This window comes from Oryctolagus cuniculus, chromosome 6 (genome assembly GCF_051225735.1).
Source record: "Oryctolagus cuniculus isolate XC-2025 breed Fujian yellow rabbit chromosome 6, ASM5122573v1, whole genome shotgun sequence".
Lineage (NCBI taxonomy): Eukaryota > Metazoa > Chordata > Mammalia > Lagomorpha > Leporidae > Oryctolagus > Oryctolagus cuniculus.
In genome coordinates this window covers 86,481,545-86,506,849 of record NC_142872.1, presented here as the reverse complement: position 1 = coordinate 86,506,849, position 25,305 = coordinate 86,481,545, and the positions used below count along the sequence as shown (strand labels likewise).

At 41.0% G+C, this 25,305-nt stretch overlaps 1 protein-coding gene across 13 annotated transcripts in view; it reads right to left on the bottom strand.

The window, feature by feature from the left end:
- The window catches only part of RAB2A (RAB2A, member RAS oncogene family), a 115,662-nt gene that overhangs the window by 59,394 nt on the left and 30,963 nt on the right, over nucleotides 1–25,305 (bottom strand). For 10 of the 13 annotated variants that reach the window (XM_089334570.1, XM_089334567.1, XM_051843285.3 and 7 more), the window contains 2 exon segments: nucleotides 17,617–17,688; nucleotides 1,592–1,659 (listed from right to left, as the gene is read on the bottom strand). In XM_089334570.1, coding sequence (XP_089190696.1) covers nucleotides 1,592–1,639 — 48 coding nt within the window. In that variant the 5' untranslated portion in view covers nucleotides 1,640–1,659; nucleotides 17,617–17,688. 13 annotated transcript variants of the gene reach the window in all.

Below are 25,305 nucleotides of genomic sequence, written 5' to 3'. Positions count from 1 at the left end.
TTCAATAGAAGACCACAATGATTCTACAAGTTGCTTAGGCAATTTACTTAGTATTAATTACCTATTTATTCAGTAAAAATTTACCAAGCACTTTATTAGTCACTGAACTAAGAATATATGAGAAAGAAAGAGCTGGTCCCTTACCTAATAATGCTTATTCTGAGGAGGAAAGATATTTGTACAAAAACTATGATGACAATGGAATACAGACAATGACAACACAGAAAAATGTGCAAAATATTATGGGAAGCATTAGTTACTCCCATGGGAGTTCAGAAAGACTTCACACAAGAATTGACATCTCAGTTGGTCTTAGCAAAGAGGAGATAAAAGCATTTCAAATAAAGCAAGTATTAATACAAAGTACAAGTTTATGCAAAACATTTATCAAGGAATAGCAAGTATTCTGGTTCACATGACATTATACTTAAGGTCACATGTTACACAATGTTATTAGCTATGAAAGCCAATATAGTTTATGTAAATTGGTTCTGAAAAAGAGAAATTATTCTAATATAGAAGCAGAAAATACTTTCTTTTGGTTGAAGATTAATTTTAAGCCCGTAGGAAAGAAGGGACTTGGTGCACTTTATTTTTCTCTTTTCCATGCAGCATGCTTGAGATGCTGTAAGCTTGGGGGAAGCCCTAACAAATAGGCCAAAGCTAGAAGTCTAGAACTCAATTTGCTCAACTTGAGTCTCCATGTGGGTGGCAGGGACCCAAGTACTTGAGCCATCATGTGCTAACACCCAGAATGAGCATCAGCAGAAAGTTGGATCAGAAATGGAGAGGTTGGAACTTAAACCAGCACTTTGATATGGAATGGGAGAATGCTAAATGGTGTTTTAACTGCTGCATCAAACACCTGTCCATTTCTCAGTTTTAACTTCTAAAATGGTAAACACTGATAGCTGTGAGCCACGTGGCTAAAGCTCTTTGGAGTCCTCTTTCTTTTTTAAAAGTATTTATAAAGAGTTTCTGAAACTGAAGTTTGAAAATCATTGCCTTACGGCATCCATTGTATAAAATATTTTCGTTTTTATGTATCTAAGATGAGATACAGTCATTCAAATCACATTCTGTATTCTGGTTCAGATGACAAACCACTATTAAAAAACTAAATAGCACAGCATGAAATAGATATTCAATGAACACTAGTAAATGACAGAATTAGGATATTCTATTAACAGCAAGATGGCTTCAAGGCTAAATAAAAATATTGAAATAGGTTTTCAGGATGAGTTACCCTGTGACTTATATTCTTATTTTATTTCACATGATTGGACAGACAGGCTGATTGTTTTTCCTAAAAATAGTTTCTAAAGCATTTCTGTTTAGACCACATAGCATGAGTATTCACTCCAACATTCACTAACATCTAACATCTGAGCCACACTTGTTGAAATCATTCATATCACACTGCCTAAGAAAAACCCATCTTCTTAATACCACAATTCATCTCATGGCTATGGGTTATTTGTGTCTGGCAAATTGAATAGGCATAAAATAACATTAAAGCAAAAACAAACATAAAATGTACTTTTATAAATCAACTTTACTAAGATTATATATGCATTTTCGCTATACTTACTGTATCCCATATCTGTAGTTTTATCTGTTTCCCATCAATCGTTATCATTCGAGCACCAAACTCTACACCTGAATAGAGTAGAAAATTATTTGTCACATAAACTAGCAGAAATGTATTTCATATTCAAGGATTATAAAACAGAACATCTGTTTATAAATAGGAGATATTAAACCAATTTTAAATAAATGCAGTTTCTATCCTTAGAAAATATATAAGTGAAGGCAGAGGTGATAATCAGCTGTAAGAACATCCTTATAACACTAAGATATTAAAGTCTGACGTTCAATACCAAGAAATCAACAATGGTCTTCATGTTTTGCTCAGTAGTATAACACAACAACTGAAAAAGACATGTAAGAGCCATAATTATTAGCAGCATATATTATTAAAATTTCTTAAAAACTACATAATGTGGCAAAAAAGTCACTAAAAGGGATAGATGAACGTTTTATCAAAGTTTTGGTTCTCAAAATGGGTAATCAACTATCAAAGAAATGTCCAAATCTGCTTATTAGATACAACCACTATTTCATATGTACTAGAGGCACTGCTTAGTGAATAAACACGCATGCAGAAATTAGCACATAATTTTAAATAAGTAGGGACATAAAAATGTAATTGTGTAATCTGCCCTTCATTTAATATTTCATGGACTTTTTTCTGCGTCACATCTTTGCAAATCAATAAGCATGCACTACACCATTATTTTTGATATCTCCATACTATTTTTTTATGTACAGAAAATTTACTAAATTGGAACTTCACTGCTACAAATTTAGGTTGTTTCCATATTTTCACTAAGTAATGAATGCTGAAATGAAACCAGATATCATCCTAGCAGAAAAACAGCTTCTAGTTTCCCAGGGAAGAGTATACTGCCAGTGCCAGAATTCCATTTCAGCATCTCATAATTTGCTGAACTGCATTTAGGAAGGTGAATGAGAAAGGCAATTTATCCTCCTCTACATTTTAGTACTTGTTCCATCCTAGGAGTATAGTCAAAACCAAGAAACTAACATGGATGTTCATATTTTTCAGGCTCAGAAATACAGGAAATCTGTGGGAAAAAACCCCAGCAGTCATGATGTCTAAAACAAGCACAACTGTAAAATTAATGCCCCATAAAAATCTTTATAACATTTACATATCTACCCTATGTATAAACACATACATATTTTTATAACATGCACATACACACACACTTGAGTATATATTCACATCTGTTTATGGGGTGGGGAAACACACGAATCCACCATCTATTAATGACATGAAAATCAAAGCAGGTAAGGGAAGAAACCAGTGGCGTAGTACAAATATTCTTTGAAATGTATAGTATTTAAAAGGAATGTACTAAGGTACAAAAGTCTGTATGTCAGCAAGATATTTGACATACTGGAACTCTTTTCATGAATCTATTGTACTTAAAAAATACATAGAGAAAATTTTTCTTTCTATTGTGATAGGTGGGATGGCTTACCAAAATGCAAAAACATCTGCGTTGCTTATTGGGATCCAAGAGTTTTTCAATGCAATGCATAATGTCAAATCGACAAAAAATAACTATGAGCAGAAACAGATCCAGGAATGCTCATGAGACCAAGGATGAGAAAACAATGCAAGCAAGGGTGATCAGACACTCCCTCTCTGGATCTGATTTCCGAGCAGAGGGATAAAGATACTGAAACCCCATCCTAGTAGCAGAAAGGCTAACAAGACCGCCTATGTGGCAGGATCACTGTTATAGTTCCTGCTTCTTGGTCTCTGTTTCCTCTGTCTTTGTCCATTCCCAAACCCAAGTCTCCACCCTCTTATAATTCTAAATTCAACTCCAATATTTCCTTTTGCTTCATTTACCCAGAATTAGGTTTGGCATGCTTATCTTTTTATTCAAAGTAAGCAGACAAGCTTAAAGTCTTTAAACAAAAATTTATGCCTCTAAAAATATATGTATTAAATTTTAAGTAAATCTGTTATATGAAAATCAAAATGTTTCTAAAGCTGGGAAATGTCATAATACAACTGATGGTTTAACTTATCAATAGGGTCAAGATGGAGAATAAAAAAAACAAGGCAAAGAGTCCAATTAAAAGGCTACTGTACAATTTAGCCATGAGATAAAGAATGGTGACAGGTAGAAAAATATGCATCTCAAAAGGAAAAATTCACAAAGTGCTGCTGATTACTCAAAACTATGACTTTTTTTTTCAGCTCCAGAAACATTAGTCTTTCTTATTTACCTTTGTATAACCATATCAATCTATGTTTTACCACTGTAATCTATGTTTTATCACTGTATTCTATGTGGCAAAAGAAAATACTGAGATCCAAAGTGTCCTCAAAGTCTTAGAAACAAACAAAAAACCAGTTTTTAGACAGTTAAGAACTTAAATCATTTTTCTTATGTATATATTTGTTTGAGAGTTCCTTAACTTTTTTTTTTCCTTTTCCTTTTTAAATGGGCTAAACTACCATCTCCTATGCCCTTGAGTTCTTTTCCCAGATATAAATTACATACAAAATAGAACAGTTGGGATGGGTGTTTGGCCTAATGATCGTTAAGACATCTGCATCCCACATCAGAGTATCTGCACTTTTTTTTTTTTTTTTAAGATTTATTTATTTGAAAGTCAGAGTTACACAGAGAGAGGAGAGGCAGAGAGAGAGAGGTCTTCCGTCCAATGGTTCACTCCCCAGATGGCTGCAATGGCTGGAGCTGTGCCGATCCAAGGCCAGGAGCCAGGAGCCTCTTCTGGGTCTCCCACGTGGGTGCAGGGGTCCAAGTACTTGAGCCATCTTCTACTGCTATCCCAGGCCATAGCAGAGAGCTGGATTGGAAGAGGAGTAGCCGGGACTAGAACCGGCGCCCATATGGGATGCCAGTGCTTCAGGCCAGGGCATTAACCTGCTGTGCCACAGCACCAGCCCCCAGAGTATCCATACTTGATGCCTAGCTCCTCACTCCTGACTCCAGCAGCTTCCTGTTAATGAAGATCCTATGAGGCAGCAGTGATGGCTCACATGATTGGATTCCTGTCACACACATATGGGAACTCTAGATTGAGTTCCCAGGTTCCAGCTTCTGCCCTAGCCCTGTCCTGGCAGTTGCAGGCAATTGGAAGTGAACCAGATGATAGGAGCACTGGGTCTTTAACACAAAAACTGTTAAGAGAGACAAAGAGGGGCACTTTATAATGATTAAGGGTTCAATTCAGCAGGAAGATGTAACTATTATAAATGTATATGCACCTAATTACAGGGCACTGGTTTATTTAAAAGATTTGTTAAGGGACTTAAAGGGAGACTTAGATTCTAATACAATAGTACTGGGGGACTTCAATACCCCACTCTCAGAAATAGACAGATCAACCAGACAGAAGATCAACAAGGAAACAGCAGATTTAATCGATACTATTGCCCAAATGGATCTAACAGATATCTACAGATTTTTCAATCCTACATTTAAAGATTTTACATTCTTCTCAGCATTGCATGGAACCTTCTCTAGGATTGACCACATACTAGGCCATAAAGCAAATCTCAGCAAATTTAAAACAATTAGAATCATACCATGCAGCTTCTCAGACCATAAAGGAATGAAGCTGGAAATAAGCAACTCAGGAATCCCTAGAGAGTATGCAAACACATGGAGACTGAACAACATGCTCCTGAATGAACACTGGGTCATAAAAGAAATCAAAAGAGAAATCAAAAACTTTCTGGAAGTAAATGAGGATAACAACACAACATATCAAAACTTATGGGATATGGCAAAAACAGTAGGGAAGCTTATAGAAATAGGTGCCTACATCATGAAATTGGAAAGGCACCAAATAAATGAGCTTTCAACACATCTCAAGGATCTAGAAAAACTGCAGCAAACCAGACCCAAATCTAGTAGAAGAGAAATAATTAAAATCAGAGAAGAAATCAACAGGATTGAATCCAAAAAAACATTACAAAAAAATCAGCCAAGCGAAGAGCTGGTTTTTTGTAAAAATGAATAAAATTGACACACCATTGGCTCAACTACCTAAAAAAAGACAAGACCCAAATCAATAAAATCAGAGATGAAAAAGGAAATGTAACAGCAGACAGCACAGAAATAAAAAGAATCATCAGTAATTACTACAAAGAGTTGTATGCCAGCAAACAGGGAAATCTATCAGAAATGGATAGATTCCTGGACACATGCAATCTACCTAAATTGAATCATGGAGACATAGAAAACCTAAATAGACCCATAACTGAGACAGAAATTGAAACAGTAATAAAGGCGCTCCCAACAAAGAAAAGCCCAGGACCAGATGGATTCACTGCTGAATTCTACCAGACATTTAAAGAAGAACTAACTCCATTTCTCCTCAAACTATTCAGAACAATCAAAAAAGAGGGAATCCTCCCAAATTCTTTCTATGAAGCCAGCATCACCTTAATCCCTAAGCCAGAGAAAGATGCAGCATTGAAAGAAAATTACACCCATGAGAGTATTTCAGGCATGGAAAGCCAAGACACTCTGGCAAAAACAAAAACAAGAACAAAAACAAAAACAAAAAAGAAAAGACCTAAATGAAAGATCTCTGTGAGTGAGATCCCAGTGGAAAGAACAGGTCTTCAAAGAAGGAGGTACCTTTCTCTGAAGGGAGGAGAGAACCTCCACTTTGACTATGACCTTGTCTAAACAAGATAAGAGTCGGAGAACTCAAAAGGCTTCCATAGCCTTGGAAACTCATGACTGGAGCATAGGGAGATTACTGATGCCATAAACAGGAGTGTCAATTTGTAAAGTCAATAACAGGAGTCACTGTGCACTTACTCCTCATGTAGGATCTCTGTCCTTAATGTGCTGTACATTGAGATTTAATGCTATAACGAGTAGTCAAACAGTATATTTCACTTTGTGTTTCTATGTGGGTACAAACTGTTGAAATCTTTACTTAACGTATACTAAACTGATCTTCTGTAAAAAAAAAAAAAAAAAAAAAAAAAGAAATTATCAATTCCCAACTTGACTCTCGCTGGGATTAAACATGACCATAGGTCTGATCTGATTTCACCATCATTTAAAAAATCTATTATTTTTCACTTTATGTTTCTGTGTGGGAGCAAACTGTTGAAATCTTTACTTAATGTATGCTAAACTGATCTTCTGTATATAAAGAGAATCGAAAATGAATCTTGATGTGAATGGAAGGAGAGAGGGAGTGGGAAAGGGGAGAGTTGTGGGTGGGAGGGACGTTATGGGGGGAAGCCATTGTAATCCATAAGCCGTACTTTGGAAATTTATATTCATTAAATAAAAGTAAAAAAAAAAGATGCAATACAAACAAAATGACAAAATCAATAAAATTCAAAGTACTTAACATAAAAAAAAAACAAAAAACAAAAACAAAAACAAAAAAGGAAAGAAAATTACAGACCAATATCCTTGATGAACATAGATGCAAAAATCCTCAATAAAATTCTCGCCAATAGAATACAACAACACATCAGAAACACATCAGAGTATTTGAGGCATGGAAAGCCAAGACACTCTGGCAAAAACAAAAAAAACCAAAAAACCAAAAACAAAAAAAAACCTAAATGAAAGATCTCCGCAAGTGAGATCCCAGTGGAAAGAGCAGGTCATCAAAGAAGGAGGTACCTGTCTCTGAAGGGAGGAGAGAACTTCCACTTTGACTATGACCTTGTCTAAATATGATCAGAGTTGGTGAACTCAAAAGGCTTCCATAGCCTTGGAAACTCATGACAAGAGCCTAGGGTGATTACTGATGCCATAAACAAGAGTGTCAATTTGTTAAGTCAACAACAGGAGTTACTGTGCACTTACTCCTCATGTAGGACATCTGTCCTTAATGTGCTGTACATTGTGATTTATTGCTATAACTAGTACTCAAACAGTATTTTTCACTTTGTGTTTCTATGTGGGTGCAAACTGTTGAAATCTTTATTTAATATACACTAAACTGATCTTCTGTATATAAAGAGAATTGAAAATGAATCTTGATGTGAATGGAAGGGGAGAGGGAGCGGGAAAGGGGAGGGTTGCAGGTGGGAGGGAAGTTATCGGGGGGGGGGAGCCATTGTAATCCATAAGCTGTACTTTGGAAATTTATATTCATTAAATAAAAGTTAAAAAAAAAAAGAAACATCAAAAAAAAGTGCATAACACACAGTAAGTATCCAATATGTCAGCTATTGTTATTAGTCCATGTTATGCAACAGATTTTCTTTGTGTGTGTGTGTGTGTGTGTTTTAAACTTTTATTTAATAAATATAAATTTTGAATGTACAACTTTTGGATTATAGCAGTATTTTCCCCCCATAACCTCCCTCCCACCCACAAACCATCCTATTTCCTACTCCCTCTCCCATCCCATTCTTCACTAAGATTCATTTTTAATTATCTTTATATACAGAAGATCAACTTAGTAAAGATTTCAACAGATTGCACCCACACAGACACACAAAGTATAAAGTACTGTTTGAATACTAGTTTTACTGTTAATTCTCATAGTACAACACATTAAGGACAGAGATCCTACATGGGGAGTAAGTGCACAGTGACTCCTATTGCTGATTTAACAATTGACACTCTTATTTATGACGTCAGTAATCACCCGAGGCTCTTGTCATGAGCTGCCAAGGCTATGGAAGCCTCTTGAGTTCACAAACGCTGACCTTAGTTAGACAAGGCCATAATCAAAGTGGAAGTTCTGTCCTCCTTTCAGGGAAAGGTACCTCCTTCTTTGATGGGGTATGCAACAGATTTTCTAAACCACCCACATGACTAATGATCCCACCAGCCCTTATGAGAAAGGGTCATGAGTCAGAATCAAGTGATTGAGGACATACAGGGATGTGCAGAAGTAGAAGAGTCTCTTTCCTCCAGGTAAGCTGGGGCATACCCATTTGGATCTCTTTGTAATGTCGAGGTCAGAGCATCCAGGTTGCTGGGCTGCTGAAGAGCCAAAGCAGAGTAGAGCAAGGTATCAGACAGTCTCAGCCTTCCTTAGACCAACACAGGACAACATAAACGTCTGCACCCTTTTCTGGTTGCTGGAGCCCAAATGTTGCTAAGATTCAAAATGGAAACTTGTGCAAAGCTGGCTTGATTTTACCTAATTCCAGAAAAAAGGAAAACTAGATACAAAAAGTAGTATCCTTTATTTTCTATGGAAAGTTGTGCGGAGAAATTGGAGACAGGAAATATAGGCAATTCTTTCTGAGGACTTTTGCTAAAATAAGATAAAAAGATTGAAAACTAGAAAAGAAAATACAATCATACCAAATGACCATGAAAAAAGGAAAAATTAATGTTTTAGTGGAAAAGATCGCTGAAGCATTGTCCTCTGAGCCAGTGTAATGGGGCTCAGAGCAGCCTGCTCTGGGGGACGCAGGTGAGGCCCTTGCTAACATCCAGCCCTCCGCAGAGATGAGTAGGGTCCCGCAGAGAGTCCCAGGCCGTGGTGTGCACCCAGTTTGCTCCCTCTGTGTGCAGGTGGAGGGCACCCTGGAGTTGGCATCCAGAATCCAGTCTGGCCCAGACCCTGGGAGTCCCGGGGTGGGGGGTGGGGGGCAGGAAGGCTGGGCTTGCCTGGAAGTGTCCATCCTCCCCCAGGGGGCAGCAGCATCCTTCTGTGTCCCCGTCCCCTCCCAGCCCCTAGGGTGCTCTGCTCACCATCCCTGCCCACTCAGCTTCCCTGACATGTGCTATGAACATCCCTGACCCAGGCTCTGCCCGCCCCTGCCTGCCCCAAGTGAGCTTCTCCCCTGCCTGCCCAGTGTCTTCAGAGCTCTTCCTGGAAGCTTCATGCCTCACTGACGACGCAGTCCTGCTCAGTCTGAGCTCATGACCTAATGCAGGGCTGCACCACAGCCTCTGGGCTCGGGGGCCCTCGTGGCTCCTGGCCAGGTTGTGGGGGGAGGGCCAGCACTAGAGCAGGGCTGTCTGGCCCTGGAGTTCAGAGGGAGGTTTGGGGGTAGAGGCTCAGTGCTTTTCTTAACTGACTTTGTTATTTTTTGATGAGCAGGTGTGCAGTTCTCTTTAAAATGGGGCGGGCCACAACCCCATCCCGTGCCTCAGTTTTCCCATCTGTAAACAGTAGATATGACTACTGACCTACCTCGCAGGGGGCTGTGGGGAGGCAAAAGTGGACGTTTGTAAAGCGCTTTGTAAATAAACTGCTGTCCGAATGCCAAAAAAAAAAAACAAAAAACAAAAAACACACACACACACACACAAGTTCCTTTGGCTAGGAACTTAAGAGTTCATTCACAGTTGCAAGAAGGCTGAGTTTATGGACACACTGTAGTATGTGGGTATGTTGGTGATGGAAATCTTTATTTGAAAGGCAGAGTTACAGAGAGAGAGGGAGAAGCAGAGTCAGAGAGGAATATCTTCCATCTGCTGGTTTACTCCCCAGATGGCCACAACAGCTGGAGCTGAGATAATGTGGAGCTAGGAGCTTCAGGGGCCCAAGGACTTGAGCCATCCTCCACTGCTTTCCCAGGCACATTAGCAGGGAGCTGGATTCGAAGTGCAGCCAGGACATGAACCAGCAGCCACAGAGATACTAGCACTGCAGGGGGCAGTTTAACCTGCTAAGCCACAGCAGCAGCCCATTGCTTCTATTTTCTGAGTGAAACAGAACCCAAGGTTATCAACTGTGTGAGAAGATAGGACAGGAGTTGCATGTGCAAAAAGCTATAGGAAAGAGGAGACTGAAAGGATGGAAATAAAATACAGCTGTCAGGCAGTTCTAAGATTCGCTTAAAGTTAGTGTTGGAGAACGTAAAATGAGGCTAGAGAACATGGCTCTCTTTTTCTCTAGCCATGTCTAGTTAACATACATGCAGGCACGGAGTAGACAGTTGAATTTAATGTATGATTTAGCCACGAGAGTATGATGAAACAAGACAGGGACAAAGGGATTAAGGGTGTATGCAGCAATGACTATAATGATATAGTGGTTAGAATTAAATCTGATTGAGGAGGGAGGTAATACGAAAAGAAGAGTGGTGAGAATAAGAAGATGGTAGGATCAAAGGATTATAGCTTTGATGTACTAAAAAAAAAAAAATTTGAATTGCTAGCATTAGAAACTGTAGGGGGTAAGCAGGAAGCATAGCAGGAATAGTTTAAATAGCCATATGCACAAACTGCAATTGTGGAGTAGTTTCAGGTATTGGTAATGTGAAGGTACCAATTGTGACCAAAAGAGTGAATAGTTGAGGGAGGACAGAAGCAAGATCACTGGAGAAGAGAAAGTAAAGGAACTGAGAAACCAGGATATGTGCGGGTGTGCGCTTACATGTGTGCACAAGACAGACAATATACCACATATTTCCAGCTGGGTCATCAATACTTAAAAGTCATTGCTCCAGCCGGCGCCATGGCTCAATAGGCTAATCCTCCACCTAGCGGCGCCAGCACACCGGGTTCTAGTCCCGGCCGGGGCACCGGATTCTGTCCCGGTTGCCCCTCTTCCAGGCCAGCTCTCTGCTGTGGCCAGGGAGTGCAGTGGAGGATGGCCCAAGTCCTTGGGCCCTGCACCCCATGGGAGACCAGGATAAGTACCTGGCTCCTGCCATCAGATCAGTGCGGTGCGCCGGCCGTGGCAGCCATTGGAGGGTGAACCAACGGCAAAAGGAAGACCTTTCTCTCTGTCTCTCTCTCTCACTGTCCACTCTGCCTGTCAAAAAAAAAAAAAAAAAAAAAAAGTAATTTCTCCAATGTTTCTCTCGCTCTCTCTTCTTAAAGATTTACTTGTTTATTTGAAAGACAGATTATGGGGAATGGAAAGAGGAGGGTTCACTCCCCAAATAGGAAGGGCTGGGGCTGGGCCAGGCTGAAGCTGTAAGTCTGGAACTCCCTCTGGTTTCCCACATGGGTGCAGGGGCCCAAGCACTCGGGCCATCTGCTGCTTTGCCAAGCACAGTAGCAAGGAGCTGATCAGAAGTGGAGCAGCTGGGACTCCAATCAGCACTCACACGAGATTGCTGGCTTTGCATGTGGTAGCTTAACCTGATGCAATGCACCTCAACCCAGCCTGCTCCAATGCTTCTCAAACTTAAATGCTCACAGAAATCACTTGGAGATTCTATTAAAATGCAAATTATGGGGGTGGATGTTACGGCTCAGCAGGTTGAACCAAGACTTGAGAAGCTCCTATCCCATATCAGAGAACTGTTCTCTAGCTACTCTGCTTCTGATATAGTTTCTTGGTTTGCCCAGAAATGCAGTGGGTGATGGCCCAAGTGCTTGAGTCCCTACCACCCATGTAGGTGACCTGAATGGAGTTCTAGGCTCCTGGCTTTGGCCTGGCTCAGCTCCAACTGTTGGAGGCATTTGGGGAGTGAACCAGTGGATGGAAGATCTTTGTCTCTCCCCTCCTCTTTCAGTCTGCCTTTCAAATAAATAATCTTTTTAAAAATACAAATTATCACTCAATTAAGTCTTTAATAGGTTCCCATGTGATACTGATGGTGCTGGTCCACTGCAGTAGCCCAGGAGCCATCCTTGAGTTGCAAGGCTCTAGTCTAAACCTTCAATGTGACTATCTATGAAACTACTTTGTAAATAGGCTTTATCTTACTTCTCAATGAGATAGACAGTCAAAGCGTAAAGAACATTTTAGACTCTTTCTTGACCTTCTATGGTCTTTTACTTTCTCTTTTGTAGCATCTAAAACTTTTTTTGATTATAAACCAGTATTAATTGTTTTATCATCTATTCATCACACAAATATGCAGCAGAGTCAACATATGATCTATGCCTATTTTAGCAAACATTCTAATGTTTCTTTTAAAAATATGTACTAAGCGGTTGGCGCTGTGGCGCAGTAGGTTAATCCTCCACCTGCAGCGCTGGCATCCCATATGGGTGCCAGTTCTAGTCCTGGCTGCCCCTCTTCCGATTCAGCTCTCTGCTATAGCCTGGGGAAGAAGCAGAAAATGGCCCAAGTCCTTGGGCCCCTGCATCGGTGTGGAAGACCAGAAAGAAGCACCTGGCTCCTGGTTTCAGATCGGCATGCTCCAGCCATTGAGGCCATCTGGGGAGTGGACCAACAGAAGGAAGACCTCTCTGTCTCTTCCTCTCACATAAATAAATAAATAAAATCTTTTAAAAAAATAAAAATATGTGCTAATAATCTGCTAACAGTATGTTTCAAAAATAAATTTCTGTGATAGGTGTCAAAAATGTTAAGTGGCCTTCTGCAGAAGCAGAAACAATAATTAACAATACATACTGCTTCTATTGCTCTGAATTTAGCTTGACTGACTGGCAGCATTCAATGTGTAACAACTATATTGCATGTAACTCTCTACAGGCAGGAAGGGGTGAGAAAAACAATTAGATCAGCCTTTACTTTCAAAATTGCCTTTCAGTGGGAAAGGCATTAATTTTCATCATCAATAATGAACATTAAGTACCTATTAGTGGTTTTTTTTTTTTTTTTGGACAGGCAGAGTGGATAGTGAAAGAGAGAGACAGAGAAAGGTCTTCCTTTTGCCGTTGGTTCACCCTCCAATGGCCACCACGACTGGCGCGCTGATCCGAAGCCAGGAGCCAGGTGCTTCTCCTGGTCTCCCATGGGGTGCAGGGCCATCCTCCACTGCCTTCCCGGGCCACAGCAGAGAGCTGGCCTGGAAGAGGGGCAACCAGGAAAGAATCCAGCGCCCCAACCAGGACTAGAACCTGGTGTGCCGGCGCCGCTAGCTGGAGGATTAGCCTATTGATCCGCGGCGCCGGCCCTATTAGTGTTTTGAGAACAGTTATATGATCTTAAATAGTTCAGTTTATTTCAGAGAAATTTATGGATTTTCTAAAGTATCATGAGACATACTAAATATTGAGACCCTTTGCACAGTGCCTGGGTTGAATACACACACATCCACTTCACAGGACCTACAATGAAATTCAAGTTTAAAAGATAAGTTCATGGTAGCTACCATCTTTACTCTGATAATGGTCAGACTATGATTTATCTACCTTGTGAAAGTCCACTGGATGTAGTTTACCTGAACACACAGCAAGTAACAGATTGAACCACCTTTAATTATCTTCCATAAGATTTACTTTGCCTTTTTAGGGGGAATGACTCTGATCACAAAGAAGTCCTAACACAGGACCTACTATGGACACCACCATTTATCACCCAAGTTGGTGCTCAGCATTATGTTGAAACTGAGTACCCAAATCAGAGGTGGGGAACCTTTTCTCTGCCAAGGCCATCTGGATATTTAAAACATCATTTGTGGGCCGTACAAAATTATCAACTTAAAAATTAGCCTGCTATTGATTTATTGCATTTTGAGTCCCACCTGTGATTGCCCTGGCAGGCCCAAATCAAATGATTTCAGAGAACTTATACAGCCTTTGGGTGGGGCATTCCTCAGCTCTGGCCTATACAGTTACTCTATCTTGGCTGTTTTTCAGCACGTTTTATAGTTCTTCTGTTCCAGTCAACAATGCTTCCCCACAGCATGGGCATACAAATCTCATTTCCTATAAGTAGGAATTATAGTCTGGGTAAGCACACTTAGTTGTTTACGCAAGAACTTCCGTGAGTGGAGCTATCAAATAATGGTACACTATGAGAAGAAAAGTTAGAGTGTAAAAAAGTACTGGAAAGAGCAGTAAGAACTTGATGGGATATGGTATTATTATGTGTTAGTAAAAACAGAAAGCAAAAGTGGGAGACAGAAAAATCAGAAATGTAGGAGTCAGTGATACAGCAGAGAAGTGATTATTACATTAGACTAAAGACAAGCACATAAGGACTAGTTAGGATGGCTATATGTGAGGGAATTATGGGGATGGCTATTTATGACTATTGATAAAACTGTACCCCCCTCCAATTTGTTACCATTGTTGTACAGAGTATGACTTTGGACCCATGGCCGAAGCTGAAAGAACAAAGGGTGAAGGGACCTGAAGCAAGTTAAGCCAATGAGCTAAGGAACCTGGAATTGAGTATAAGAGAATCTACTCTCTAGCAGGGGATACGAACTTTGGAGCTATTGATAGCAAGGGTTTCCCAGCATGGAGACAGAAAAAATACAATTACTGATCAATAAGAAAGAAATGGAACTGGCAAAGGGAAAAAAGAGAGGGACAAGAAAGGAAGGATGTGAAATGGAGACACAGAACTTCCTGTGCTCCCGCCATTAAGAGCTCTAAGCTCTTGTTCCAGGCTGATACGGCTGCCTCTCTGCCCTCAGGTTATGTGGGACACTCCTGAATAGTAAAAACAATAAATTCTACTTTTGCTTTAGCTGAGTTAGGATGTCTCTTTGGTCTGCTCCCTCATATTTCTACAAAGAATAACCTATGCCAATTTCTGACAATAGGCATAGGCCTATCTTCTCCAATGGGCATGCCAGTATGTATCAGAAATTTATAGTTAAGATTTTGTTTAGCATCCAATACTGTTTGGCTAGTTGTCTTAGTACTAATCTATTGAGCAAAGAGCAGATCCTAAACAAAAATGAGTTCCCAAAAGTTAAAAGTCCTGAGAACCAGGATGAAACAGCATTGCCCATTTTATCCATCATTATGATACAGTATGCATGGATTTCAATTTTTTTGAATTTACAATACCATCTTTCAAGAACTTTCTGAAGTACTCACATATATACTTGAAGGCACCAAAATTAGAGTATGAACAGTCTTACTGACAGCTACAAATGAAAGGTTTTAATATATCCATAAAATACAAGTGGTTTATTTAAATCTATTAATCTAATAATTTGACACTCTTCTATATTTGAATTTGCATTTTAAAAATACATAGGAGAGGGGGCCAGCACAGTGGCACAGCAGGTTAAGGCCCCTACCTGCAGTGCCCGCATCCCATATGGGTGCTGGTTTGAGTTCCTGCTGCTCCACTTCCAATCCAACTCTCTGCTATGGCCTGGGAAAGCAGAAGATGGCCCAAGTCCTTAGGCCCCTGCACCCATGTGGGAGATCCAGAAGAAGCTCCTGCTTCAGATTGGCGCAACTCCAGCCGCTGCAGCCAACTGGGGAGTGAACCAGCAGATGGAAGACCTCTCTCTCTCTCTGCCTCTCTGTAACTCTTCCAAATAAATAAATAAATCTTAAAAAAAAAAAAAAAATAGGGAGGATATCACTGTGGAGTAGCAGGTAAAGTTGCTGCCTACAGTGCTGGCATCCCATATGAGCACTGGTTCAAGTCCCAGCTGCTCCTTTTTTTTTTTTTTTTTTTTTGGGACAGACAGTGAGAGAGAGAGAGAGAGAGAGAGAGAGAGAGAGAGAGAAAGGTCTTCCTTTTGCCATTGGTTCACCGCCCCCCCCCCCCTCAAGTGGCCGCTATGGCCGGCGCGCTGTGCCGATCCGAAGCCAGGAGCCAGGTGCTTCCTCCTGGTCTCCCATGTGGGTGCAGGGCCCAAGGACCTGGGCCATCCTCCACTGCACTCCCGGGCCACAGCAGAGAGCTGGACTGGAAGAGGAGCAACTGGGACAGAATCCAGCGCCCCAACTGGGACTAGAACCCGGGGTGCCAGTGCTGTAGGCGGAGGATTAGCCTAGTGAGCCGCGGCACCGGCCATGCTCCACTTCTAATCTAGCTCTCTGCTATGGCCTGAGAAAGCAGTGGAAGATGGCTCAAGTCTTTGGGCCCCTGCACCCATGCGGGAGACCCAGAAGTTCCAGGCTCCTGGCTTTGGATCGGCGCATTTCCAGCTGTTGTGGCCATTTGGGGAGTGAACTACCAGATGGAAGACCTCTCTCACTCTGCAACTCTGCCTTTCAGATAAGTAAATAAATAATATTTTAAAAAATACATAGGATATGAGAGCAATGCTATAAATAGCAAGTTAATAAAATCAATGGCAAATAGGTAGTCATTGGCTAAAGATTTATTAAACAATCAGTTGTAGGGGCCAGTGCCGTGGCTCACTTGGTTAATCCTTCCATATGGGTGCCGGGTTCTAGTTTCAGTTGCTCCTCTTCCAGTCCAGCTCTCTGCTGTGGCCCAGGAGGGCAGTGGAGGTTGGCTCAAGTGCTTGGGCCCCTGCACTGGCACAGGAGACCAGGAGGAGGCACCTAGCTCTTGACTTCAGATTGGCATAGTTCCAGCCATAGTGGCCATTTGGGGAGTGAACCAACGGAAGGAAGACCTTTCTCTCTGTCTCTGTCTCTCTCTCTCACTGTATAACTCTATTTGCCAAACAATAACAAAAAATAAATAATCAGTTGTAAACAGTAACTAGCTGTCAAATTACCTTTTTTCTGCATATTTTACTAAGTTCTAGCTCTTAAAATAGACTTAGAAGAATAACCCAACTTGATTCTTTGGCTTTCAGGATGTAATTTTTAAACAAACAAGAACCTCCAAACAGAATGACTATCTAAACTTTAGTGTTTTACTCCTTTACAACTTTGTATACTAATAAAAATTAGGTAATACCAGTATTTTACATAATAACAGCTAATATCTGTTGACTATTTGTTACCAGTAATTATCTTTACTATTCACAACTATAAAATGGTACTTTTCTTAGTAATTATAGGTAAGTCTACAACAGTACTAGGCACTGTTCCAATGTTTTACATTTAATTACTACTCGTTGGGGTTGGTACTACTATTATTCTCCTTGTATAGACAGAGAAACTTAGATAACAAATGGTGAAGTGGCTTGCCCAGCTGGTTAGTGGTAGCATCTTGATTCAACAATATTGAGCAAGCTGGTCCAGTTCTCCCACTTGTACCACAATGCTCCATTTGTCTTTCAATTGCTTGCCTCACCAAGAGATGTAACAGAAATTTTAATATAAATGTCTTTTTGCATTCTCTGCATTCTACCATTCCCAAGTTTGGTAAATGTTTTTACTACACATTAAAAAAAAAAAAAAAAAAGAAAAAAAGAAAAGGAGACCAAACTCTCAAAGGCAACAAGTCTGATTTTACTGATTCTGGAATTATCACCACAAGAATGGACCCTCTAGCATCTTTAAACTATTCAAAAATTTTCATGCTTCTCATTTCTTTTGTAAAACTTACCAATAGTAAGGTCGTGCACTGGCTGAAACCTCTTGTCCGTAAACTGTAGCAATAAGCATGATTTACCAACACCTGAAAGTTAAAAACGTAAAAACAATTAAGAGACAAAACTCACACAAACTAAGAAACACTTTACAAAAGTGAAAGGACAAGTGGTAGCCAGGGATTCTGGTGCTCTGTGTGCAACCTACCACAACTTCTCTGTATTCTAATTTATTGAGAAATTCAATGACTGAAGATCTAGGTGGAAGTTGTTCACCCTTTCTTATTCACTCAATGTTTCCTGTGAAAGGACAATTAGTCAAGTACTCCAAGTAGCTGTCCCACAACACTCATGTAGTAAGTTTCATTCACTTATGCCTTTTGCATAATACTGAAAATATTTAAAGCATAATTTCTTCTTTTTGTGGTTCATTGTATCATATTCCCTAAACAATAGGTATTTGAGACCTATCTTACAAGTGAAATGCTTGCTGTTTTCTTGCTAATCTAATGAGCAACTATAATCTGAATTGTATTCCTTCATTCTACTAAAACTGACTTCATTCAGGTCTGGTATAATGTCCAGATTCTTAAATTCAAAGGAATTCCCTATATATCCCCTACATGCTATGGAGAACTGGGTATTGAAGACAACACCTCCTTTCTATTCATTTTCAGGTCCTCTAAAAAATACTCCTTATTCTTACACTGGAGTTAAGTCTGCTTAATTGACAGCATCCTGCACTTTTACAAAATACTAGATAGTCATCATTCACTGACTAATTCAAAGTCTTTGCTGAATGTTAAGCATTGACTGCACTAGAGATTTGAAGACAGAGTGGAAAACTAGTATGGTTCTTGTGTATGGAACTTAAAGTTTAGTGTAGGCAGAGAAACAAAATGAACACTCAAATGATATATATATATATATACACACATATACATAATGTAATTTTCAATATTAAAATAACTATGATTTGAAAGAAAAGACTGAAGTGCTATGATAAAGAGTAGCAAGACATTTAATTAGACTAAAGGAATAGAGATCTTTCTGAAAGAGTGACAAACTAGGCATTTCAAATGTCTTCTTGATTATTATCTCCAAGAGAAAAGAGATTATCACTATATTGTTACCTGTTATCTATCATATGGTACAGAGAAGGCACTACTGAATGGCTGGGTTCTAGTGACAAAATGCTAAAGAATGTATGGGGCCGGCGCCATGGCTCACTTGGTTAGGTGCTGGGTTCTAGTCCCGGTTGCTCCTCTTGGTCCAGTCCAGCTCTCTGCTGTGGCCCGGAGTGCAGTGGAGGATGGCCCAAGTGCTTGGGTCCTGCACCTGCATGGGAGACCAGGAAGAAGCACCTGGCTCCTGGCTTCGGATCGGCACAGCACGCCAGCCGTAGCAGCCATTGAGGGGTGAACCAATGGAAGGAAGACCTTTCTCTGTCTCTCTCTGTCTAATGGTGCCTGTCAAAAAAAAAAAAAAAAAAAAAAAAAAAAAAAACACCCCAAAAACAAAAAAAAAAAAAAAAAAAAGCTAAAGAATGTAAAAATGTCCAGTAACAAATGAAAAAAAAAAACTGTAAATACATGGTTTTGTTTTAGGAAATGCTTTATTTGTTCAAAATGTTATGAATGTTTAAGGTTCTAGTGAACTGAAAATCAACTGGAATTGCAAAGCATGTGATCTTAAGAAAGTTTTCTTCCCTGTTACATTACAAGAGGCTCAAAGTTAAACTCATTTTATCAGATTGTTGAATCTTTTCAATAGCCTGTCAGGTATAAGAAGATGAAAGGACAGTTTTTCTAAGGAGTCAGTTTCAAGGGCAAGCATTTGGCCTAAGTGGTTAAGATGCTTGTGTAGCACCTTGGAGTACATGGTCAACTCCCAGCTCTGGCTCCTGATTCTCCCTTCCTGCTAATGCAGATGGGAGCCAGCAGTGATGACTCAAGTAGTTGGGTTCCTGCAACCCATAAAGGGAAACCTGGATTGAGCTTTGGTCTGGCCCAGTCCTGGCCATTACAGGCAATGGGAGTCCTCTCTTCTCTCTCTCTCTCCTGCTTTCCCTCAAATACATCAATCTCTCTAATAAACCAAAAGGCAGTTATGAAGCATATGAAAAGAATCTGTTCTATGTACAAAGCTCAGGATAAAGTAAAATCCTTTTTGAAAAGGCATCAAAGGACAAAATAGGTGAACAATTAAGATCTGAATATTCTGTTCTTTAACAGCCAATAATTTTTCAGATTGTTTAGGAAAAAACTGTGTTTGGAAATCACAAGTTGGGGCTGGTGCTGTGGCATAGTGGGTTAAACCTCCATCTGCAGTGCTGGCATCCCATGTGGGTGCCGGTTCGCTTCTGACCTGGGAAAGCAGTGGAGGATAGCCAAGTGCTTGAGTCCCTGCACCTACATAGGAGACCCAGAGGAAGCTCCTGGCTTAGGATTGGCCAAGCTCCAGCTGTTATGACCATTTGGGGAGTGAACCAGTGGATGGAAGACCTCTCTCTTCCTCTCCACTGTCTCTAACTCTGCCTCTCAAATAAATAAATAAATCTTTAAAAAAAAAATCACAAGTTTTATCAGGGACCTCAAGAAGAGTGGTAATCACTTAAGTGATTAAATAGCCTGAAAAACTTTCCTTACCTAATAAAGAACATCTCTCTAGTAATACAAATATTATTCTGTCAAAGTGCTGGTTAAATGTAAAAAATGCTTGCTCTTCAGTTGCTTAAAGATTCCATATTCTTAGTTCAGGTAATCACTTAAATTATCACTTGATGTAGTGAATATTTAGGTGTCCAAGGTGTCCTTAACTACAAATCTAGTTGAGGTGGTTTTACTTACAGATAGCTTAGTTATCTGGTATTTGTTGACACTGACTATATACATATATTTAAAGATTTATTTATCTGAAAGGCAGAGTTAGAGAGAAGCAGAGGCAGAGAGAGGTCGAGGTCTTCCACCCGCTAGTTCACTCCCGAAATGGCTGCAATGGCTGGGGCTGGGCCTATCCGAAGCCAGGAGCCAGGAGCTTCCTCTGGGTCTCTCACACAGGTACAGGAGTCCAAACACTTGGGCCATCCTCTACTTTTCCAGGCCATAGCAGAGAGCAGGACTGGAAGTGGCGCAGCTGAGACTTGAACCGGTAACCATATGGGATGCCGGCACTGCAGGTGGCAATTTTACCTGCTACAACACAGCACCAGCCCTGACACTGACTATATTAACTCTCAGTAAACTTGTTTTGAAATAATCAAGTATCTGGTTCACACTCATCAATGCTTTTCCAAATTACCAAATGTTATAGCCAACTTGTTTTCAGTACTCATCTTATTTGACCTACTAATAAAATATACAATCTATTGCATTATTTTCCTTGAAAATGATCTTTCCTGGCTTTGTCAAGCTATACCTATATCCTTAATGTTTTCATTCCATGGTAACTGCTCCTCTTCCATGGTTTCCTGAAATATGGGAGGTTTCCAACTCTTCTGTTGCACCTTTTCTTTTTTACCTGAGTCCCATAACCACAATCTATTTTTAGAAACTAATTAGAGGTCGGCGCTGTGGCGTAGCGGGTAGGGCTGTCGCCTGCAGTGCTGGCATGCCATATGGGCACTGGTTCAAGTCCTGGCTGCTCCACTTCTAATCCAGCTCTTTGCTGTGGCCTGGGAAAACAACAGAAGATGGCCCAAGTCCTTAGGCCTCTGCACCTGCATGGGGGACCCAGAAGAAGCTCCTGGCTTCAGACCAGTGCAGCTCTGGCCATTGCGGCCAATTGGGGAGTGAACCAGTGCCTCGAAGACCTCTTTTTCTCTCTCTTTGCCTCTCCTTCACTCTCTGTGTAACTCTTTCAAACAAATAAAGCTTAAAAAAAAAAAAAGAAAGAAACTATTTAGTGCTGATCAAATCCACCTCTCTAGCCACCATTATAACTTCCTTCCAATTATTTCCAAACCCCTACTTAACATTTCCACTTTAATTCCTTAAGGTCTGAAACTCAAACTTGCATAGCCCAATTCATTCATTTTTCATTCTCCTACCATTACCCCAATCAACCCTCACTTCATCCCACTCACATATAACAAAGCAAAACAACTTCTCCAATATTTCCTAATCTTGCTATCCAATGGATCACATGAACAGTAAACTCAGAATCATCCTTAATTCTTCTTCTTCCCTCATCACCCACCTCTAACGGTACACAGATTTCATCAATTCTGTCTGGAATGTCTTCATGAATTCCATGCCCTCCCTTCCTCTTAATCCTTGGTGCTGTAGTTCTGGAGCATAAGACTCGTTCATTCTACCTTCAGTCCTTCTAACCTATATTATAAACCACTGTGAAAACTTTTGCTAAAATGCAGCTGTGATTAACTCTCATGTTTTACTGCACAAATTATAAAAATTCAAATTTTCCAAAACAGGGAACAAAGTCCATTGCATTTGAGGTGAGAATTATTATTCTAATAAGACCATATTATTGTAACAGAGTCTAAAGACCCTATTGTTAAGTACAACAAATTACCTTCCATCCTCTGAAATTATACCATATTCTCTCCCTGGTACTTCTTACCAAGGAGCTTTTCATTCTTTGGCAAATCTAAATTCATGCTCTAAGATCCAATTCAGGGACTCTTATACCTTCTAGAATTAGTCAGATTTTTCTGTTTCAAAGACTACACACAATTCCCAAGCAGAACTAATGGTCCAGCCTCTACAATCACACACACCAATAAATCAATTTCAGCCTGAGGTTTCATGTACACCTCAGAGCCTTCCTTAGAATCCTAGCTGTGTTGTTTACTAGCTGTAACATGGTGCAAAGCACTTGGCTTTTTAAGCCTCAGAAATCCATACACCTCAATGAGCTGCTGTAAGAAGCAAATGAAGCAAATAAATATAACAGGGACCCCATACAGTGCTGGTTACCTATATCCAATTTATAAAAATTCTTAAAGCTCTATACTTAGGGACCATGTATTTTCTGTATACATAATATACTTCAATGAAAGTGAAAATAACAGGGGGCTGGCACTGTGGCCTGGTGGGTTAAGGTGCCACCTTTTACTCCAGCACCACATATGGGCACCTGTTTGGGTCTCAGCTGCTGCACTTGTGTTCCAGTTCCCTGCTAAAGCTCCTGGGAAGATGGCCAAGTCCTTGGGCCCCTGCACCCAGGTGGGAGACCTGGAAGAAGCTCCTGGTTTCTGGTTTCAGCCCAGTCCAGCCCCAGCCATTGAAGCCATCTGGAGAGTGAACCAGGGGATGGAAGATCTCTTCCTGTACTCGGCCTTTCAAATAAATAAATAGTTTTCTTTTTTTTTTTAAAGAAAATGAAAAAAACAAAATGATGGTTTTTTTGATGCATCAACTTGGATAGACCTCTTTCCAACTACCCAATCCAAAAATAATCTAACTGTTATTGCGAGGCATTGTAGATATGATTAAAATCCATAATCAGGGGCCGGTGCTGTGGTGCAGAGGGTTAACGCCCTGGCCTGAAGCACCGACATCCTATATGGGCGCTGGTTCAAGACCCAGCTGCTCCACTTCTGTTCCAGCTCTCTGCTATGGCCTGGGAAAGCAGTGGAAGATGGCCCAAATCCTTGGACCCCCGTACCTGGGTGCAAGACCCAGAAGAGGCTCCTGGCTCCTGGCTTCGGATTGGCACAGCTCCGGCTATTGCGGCCAAATGGGGTGTGAACCTTCGGATGGAAGACTTTCTCTCTCTCTCTCTCTGCCTGTCCTCTCTCTGTGTAACTCTGACTTTCAAATAAATAAATAAATAAATAAATAAATAAATCTTTATATAAAAATCTATAATCAGCTGACATTAAATGAAGAGAGATTTCTGGATAAGCTGGGTAGGCTAGACTCAACCATGGACAGCAAGTTTGGCTATGCCCATGGGTTACAGCCTATTTCATGGATTTCAGATTTGTCTGCCCAGTCCTTACAATCACATACACTAAACCAACTTCAACCTCATCCTCAATCTCTATCTAAACATACACAAACCTTTTTCATTTTGTTTCTCTAGTTGAATACTGATTCTTACAAACTAGTACCACCCATAAACCAGTGTGCTCAACAGGAAGGCCCTCAAAAAAAAAAGCTATTATTTTTATTTTTTTTTTAAGATTTACTTATTTATTTGAAAGTCAGAGTTACACAGAAAGAAGGGGGGGGGGGGGAGAGAGAGAGAGAGAGAGGTCTTCCATCTGCTGGTTCACTCCCCAATTGGCTGTAACGGCTGGAGCTGGGCCGATCCAAAGCCAGGAGCCAGGAGCTTCTTCCAGGTCTCCTACATGAGCGCAGGGGCACAAAGACTTGTGTCATCTTCTACTGCTTTCCCAGGCCATAGCAGAGAGCTGGATTAGAAATAGATCAGCCAGCAGCTCTCTGCTGTGGCCAGGGAGTGCAGTGGAGGATGGCCCAGGTGCTTGGGCCCTGCACCCCATGGGAGACCAGGATAAGCACCTGGCTCCTGGCTCCTGCCATCGGATCAGCGCGGTGTGCTGGCCGCAGTGCGCCGGCCGCGGCGGCCACTGGAGGGTGAACCAACGGCAAAGGAAGACCTTTCTGTCTGTCTCTCTCTCTCTCTCTCACTGTCCACTCTGCCTGTCAAAAAATTAAAAAAAAAAAAAAAAAGAAATAGATCAGCCAGGACTTGAACTGGTGCCCATATGGGATGCAAGCACTGCAGGTGGCAGCTTTACCCGCTATGCCACAGTGCTGGCCCCTAAAAGCTATTATTTTTAATTCACCATATCATTAGGCTTTATCAACTCTCCCACAACAGAATGTGACTCAACAGAATATGAACTATAGGGACTGTGCTACAGCACAGCAGGTAAAGCCACAGCCTGCAGTGCTGGCATCCCATATGGGTGCCAGTTCCAGCCCCAGCTGCTCCACTTCTGATCCAGCTCTCTGCTATGGCCTACGAAAGCAGAAGAAGATGGCCAAAGCCCTTGGGCTGCTGCACCTGCATGGGAGACCCAGAAGAAGCTCCAGGCTCCTGACTTCGAATCAGCCCATCTCCGGCCATTGCAGCCATTTGAAGAGTGAACCAGCAGATGAAGACCTCTCTCTCTGCCTCTGCCTCTCTGTTAACTCTGCCTTTCAAATAAATAAATAAATCTTAGAAAAAAAAAAAGAACATAAACTTGATAAAGAAATGACTTTTTTGTTTTTGACAGGCAGACTGGACAGTGAGAGAGAGAGACAGAGAGAAAGGTCTTCCTTTTGCCATTGGTTTACCCTCCAATGGCCGCCGCTGTTGGCGCCCTGCGGCCGGCGCACTGTGCTGATCCGAAGCCAGGAGCCAGGTGCCTCCTCGTGGTCTCCCATGCAGGTGCAGGGCCCAAGCACTTGGGCCATCCTCCACTGCACTCCTGGGCCATAGCAGAGAGCTGACCTGGAAGAGGGGCAACTGGGACAGAATCCGGCGCCCCGACCGGGACTAGAATCCGGTGTGCCGGTGCTGCAGGTGGAGGATTAGCCTAGTGAGCCGCAGCGCCGGCCAAAGAAATGACATTTAATGCTATATTCCCAGCAAACAGTAGATACTAAAAAGCAAGGGTATGAAGGTTGCCTTCATATCCTTCTTATTAGAAAATTTGTGTAAGTTGCTGATTGATTTAAAAAAGAAGAAAATCTGTGATATAGACATTTCTGAATCTTTCTCACCTGGGT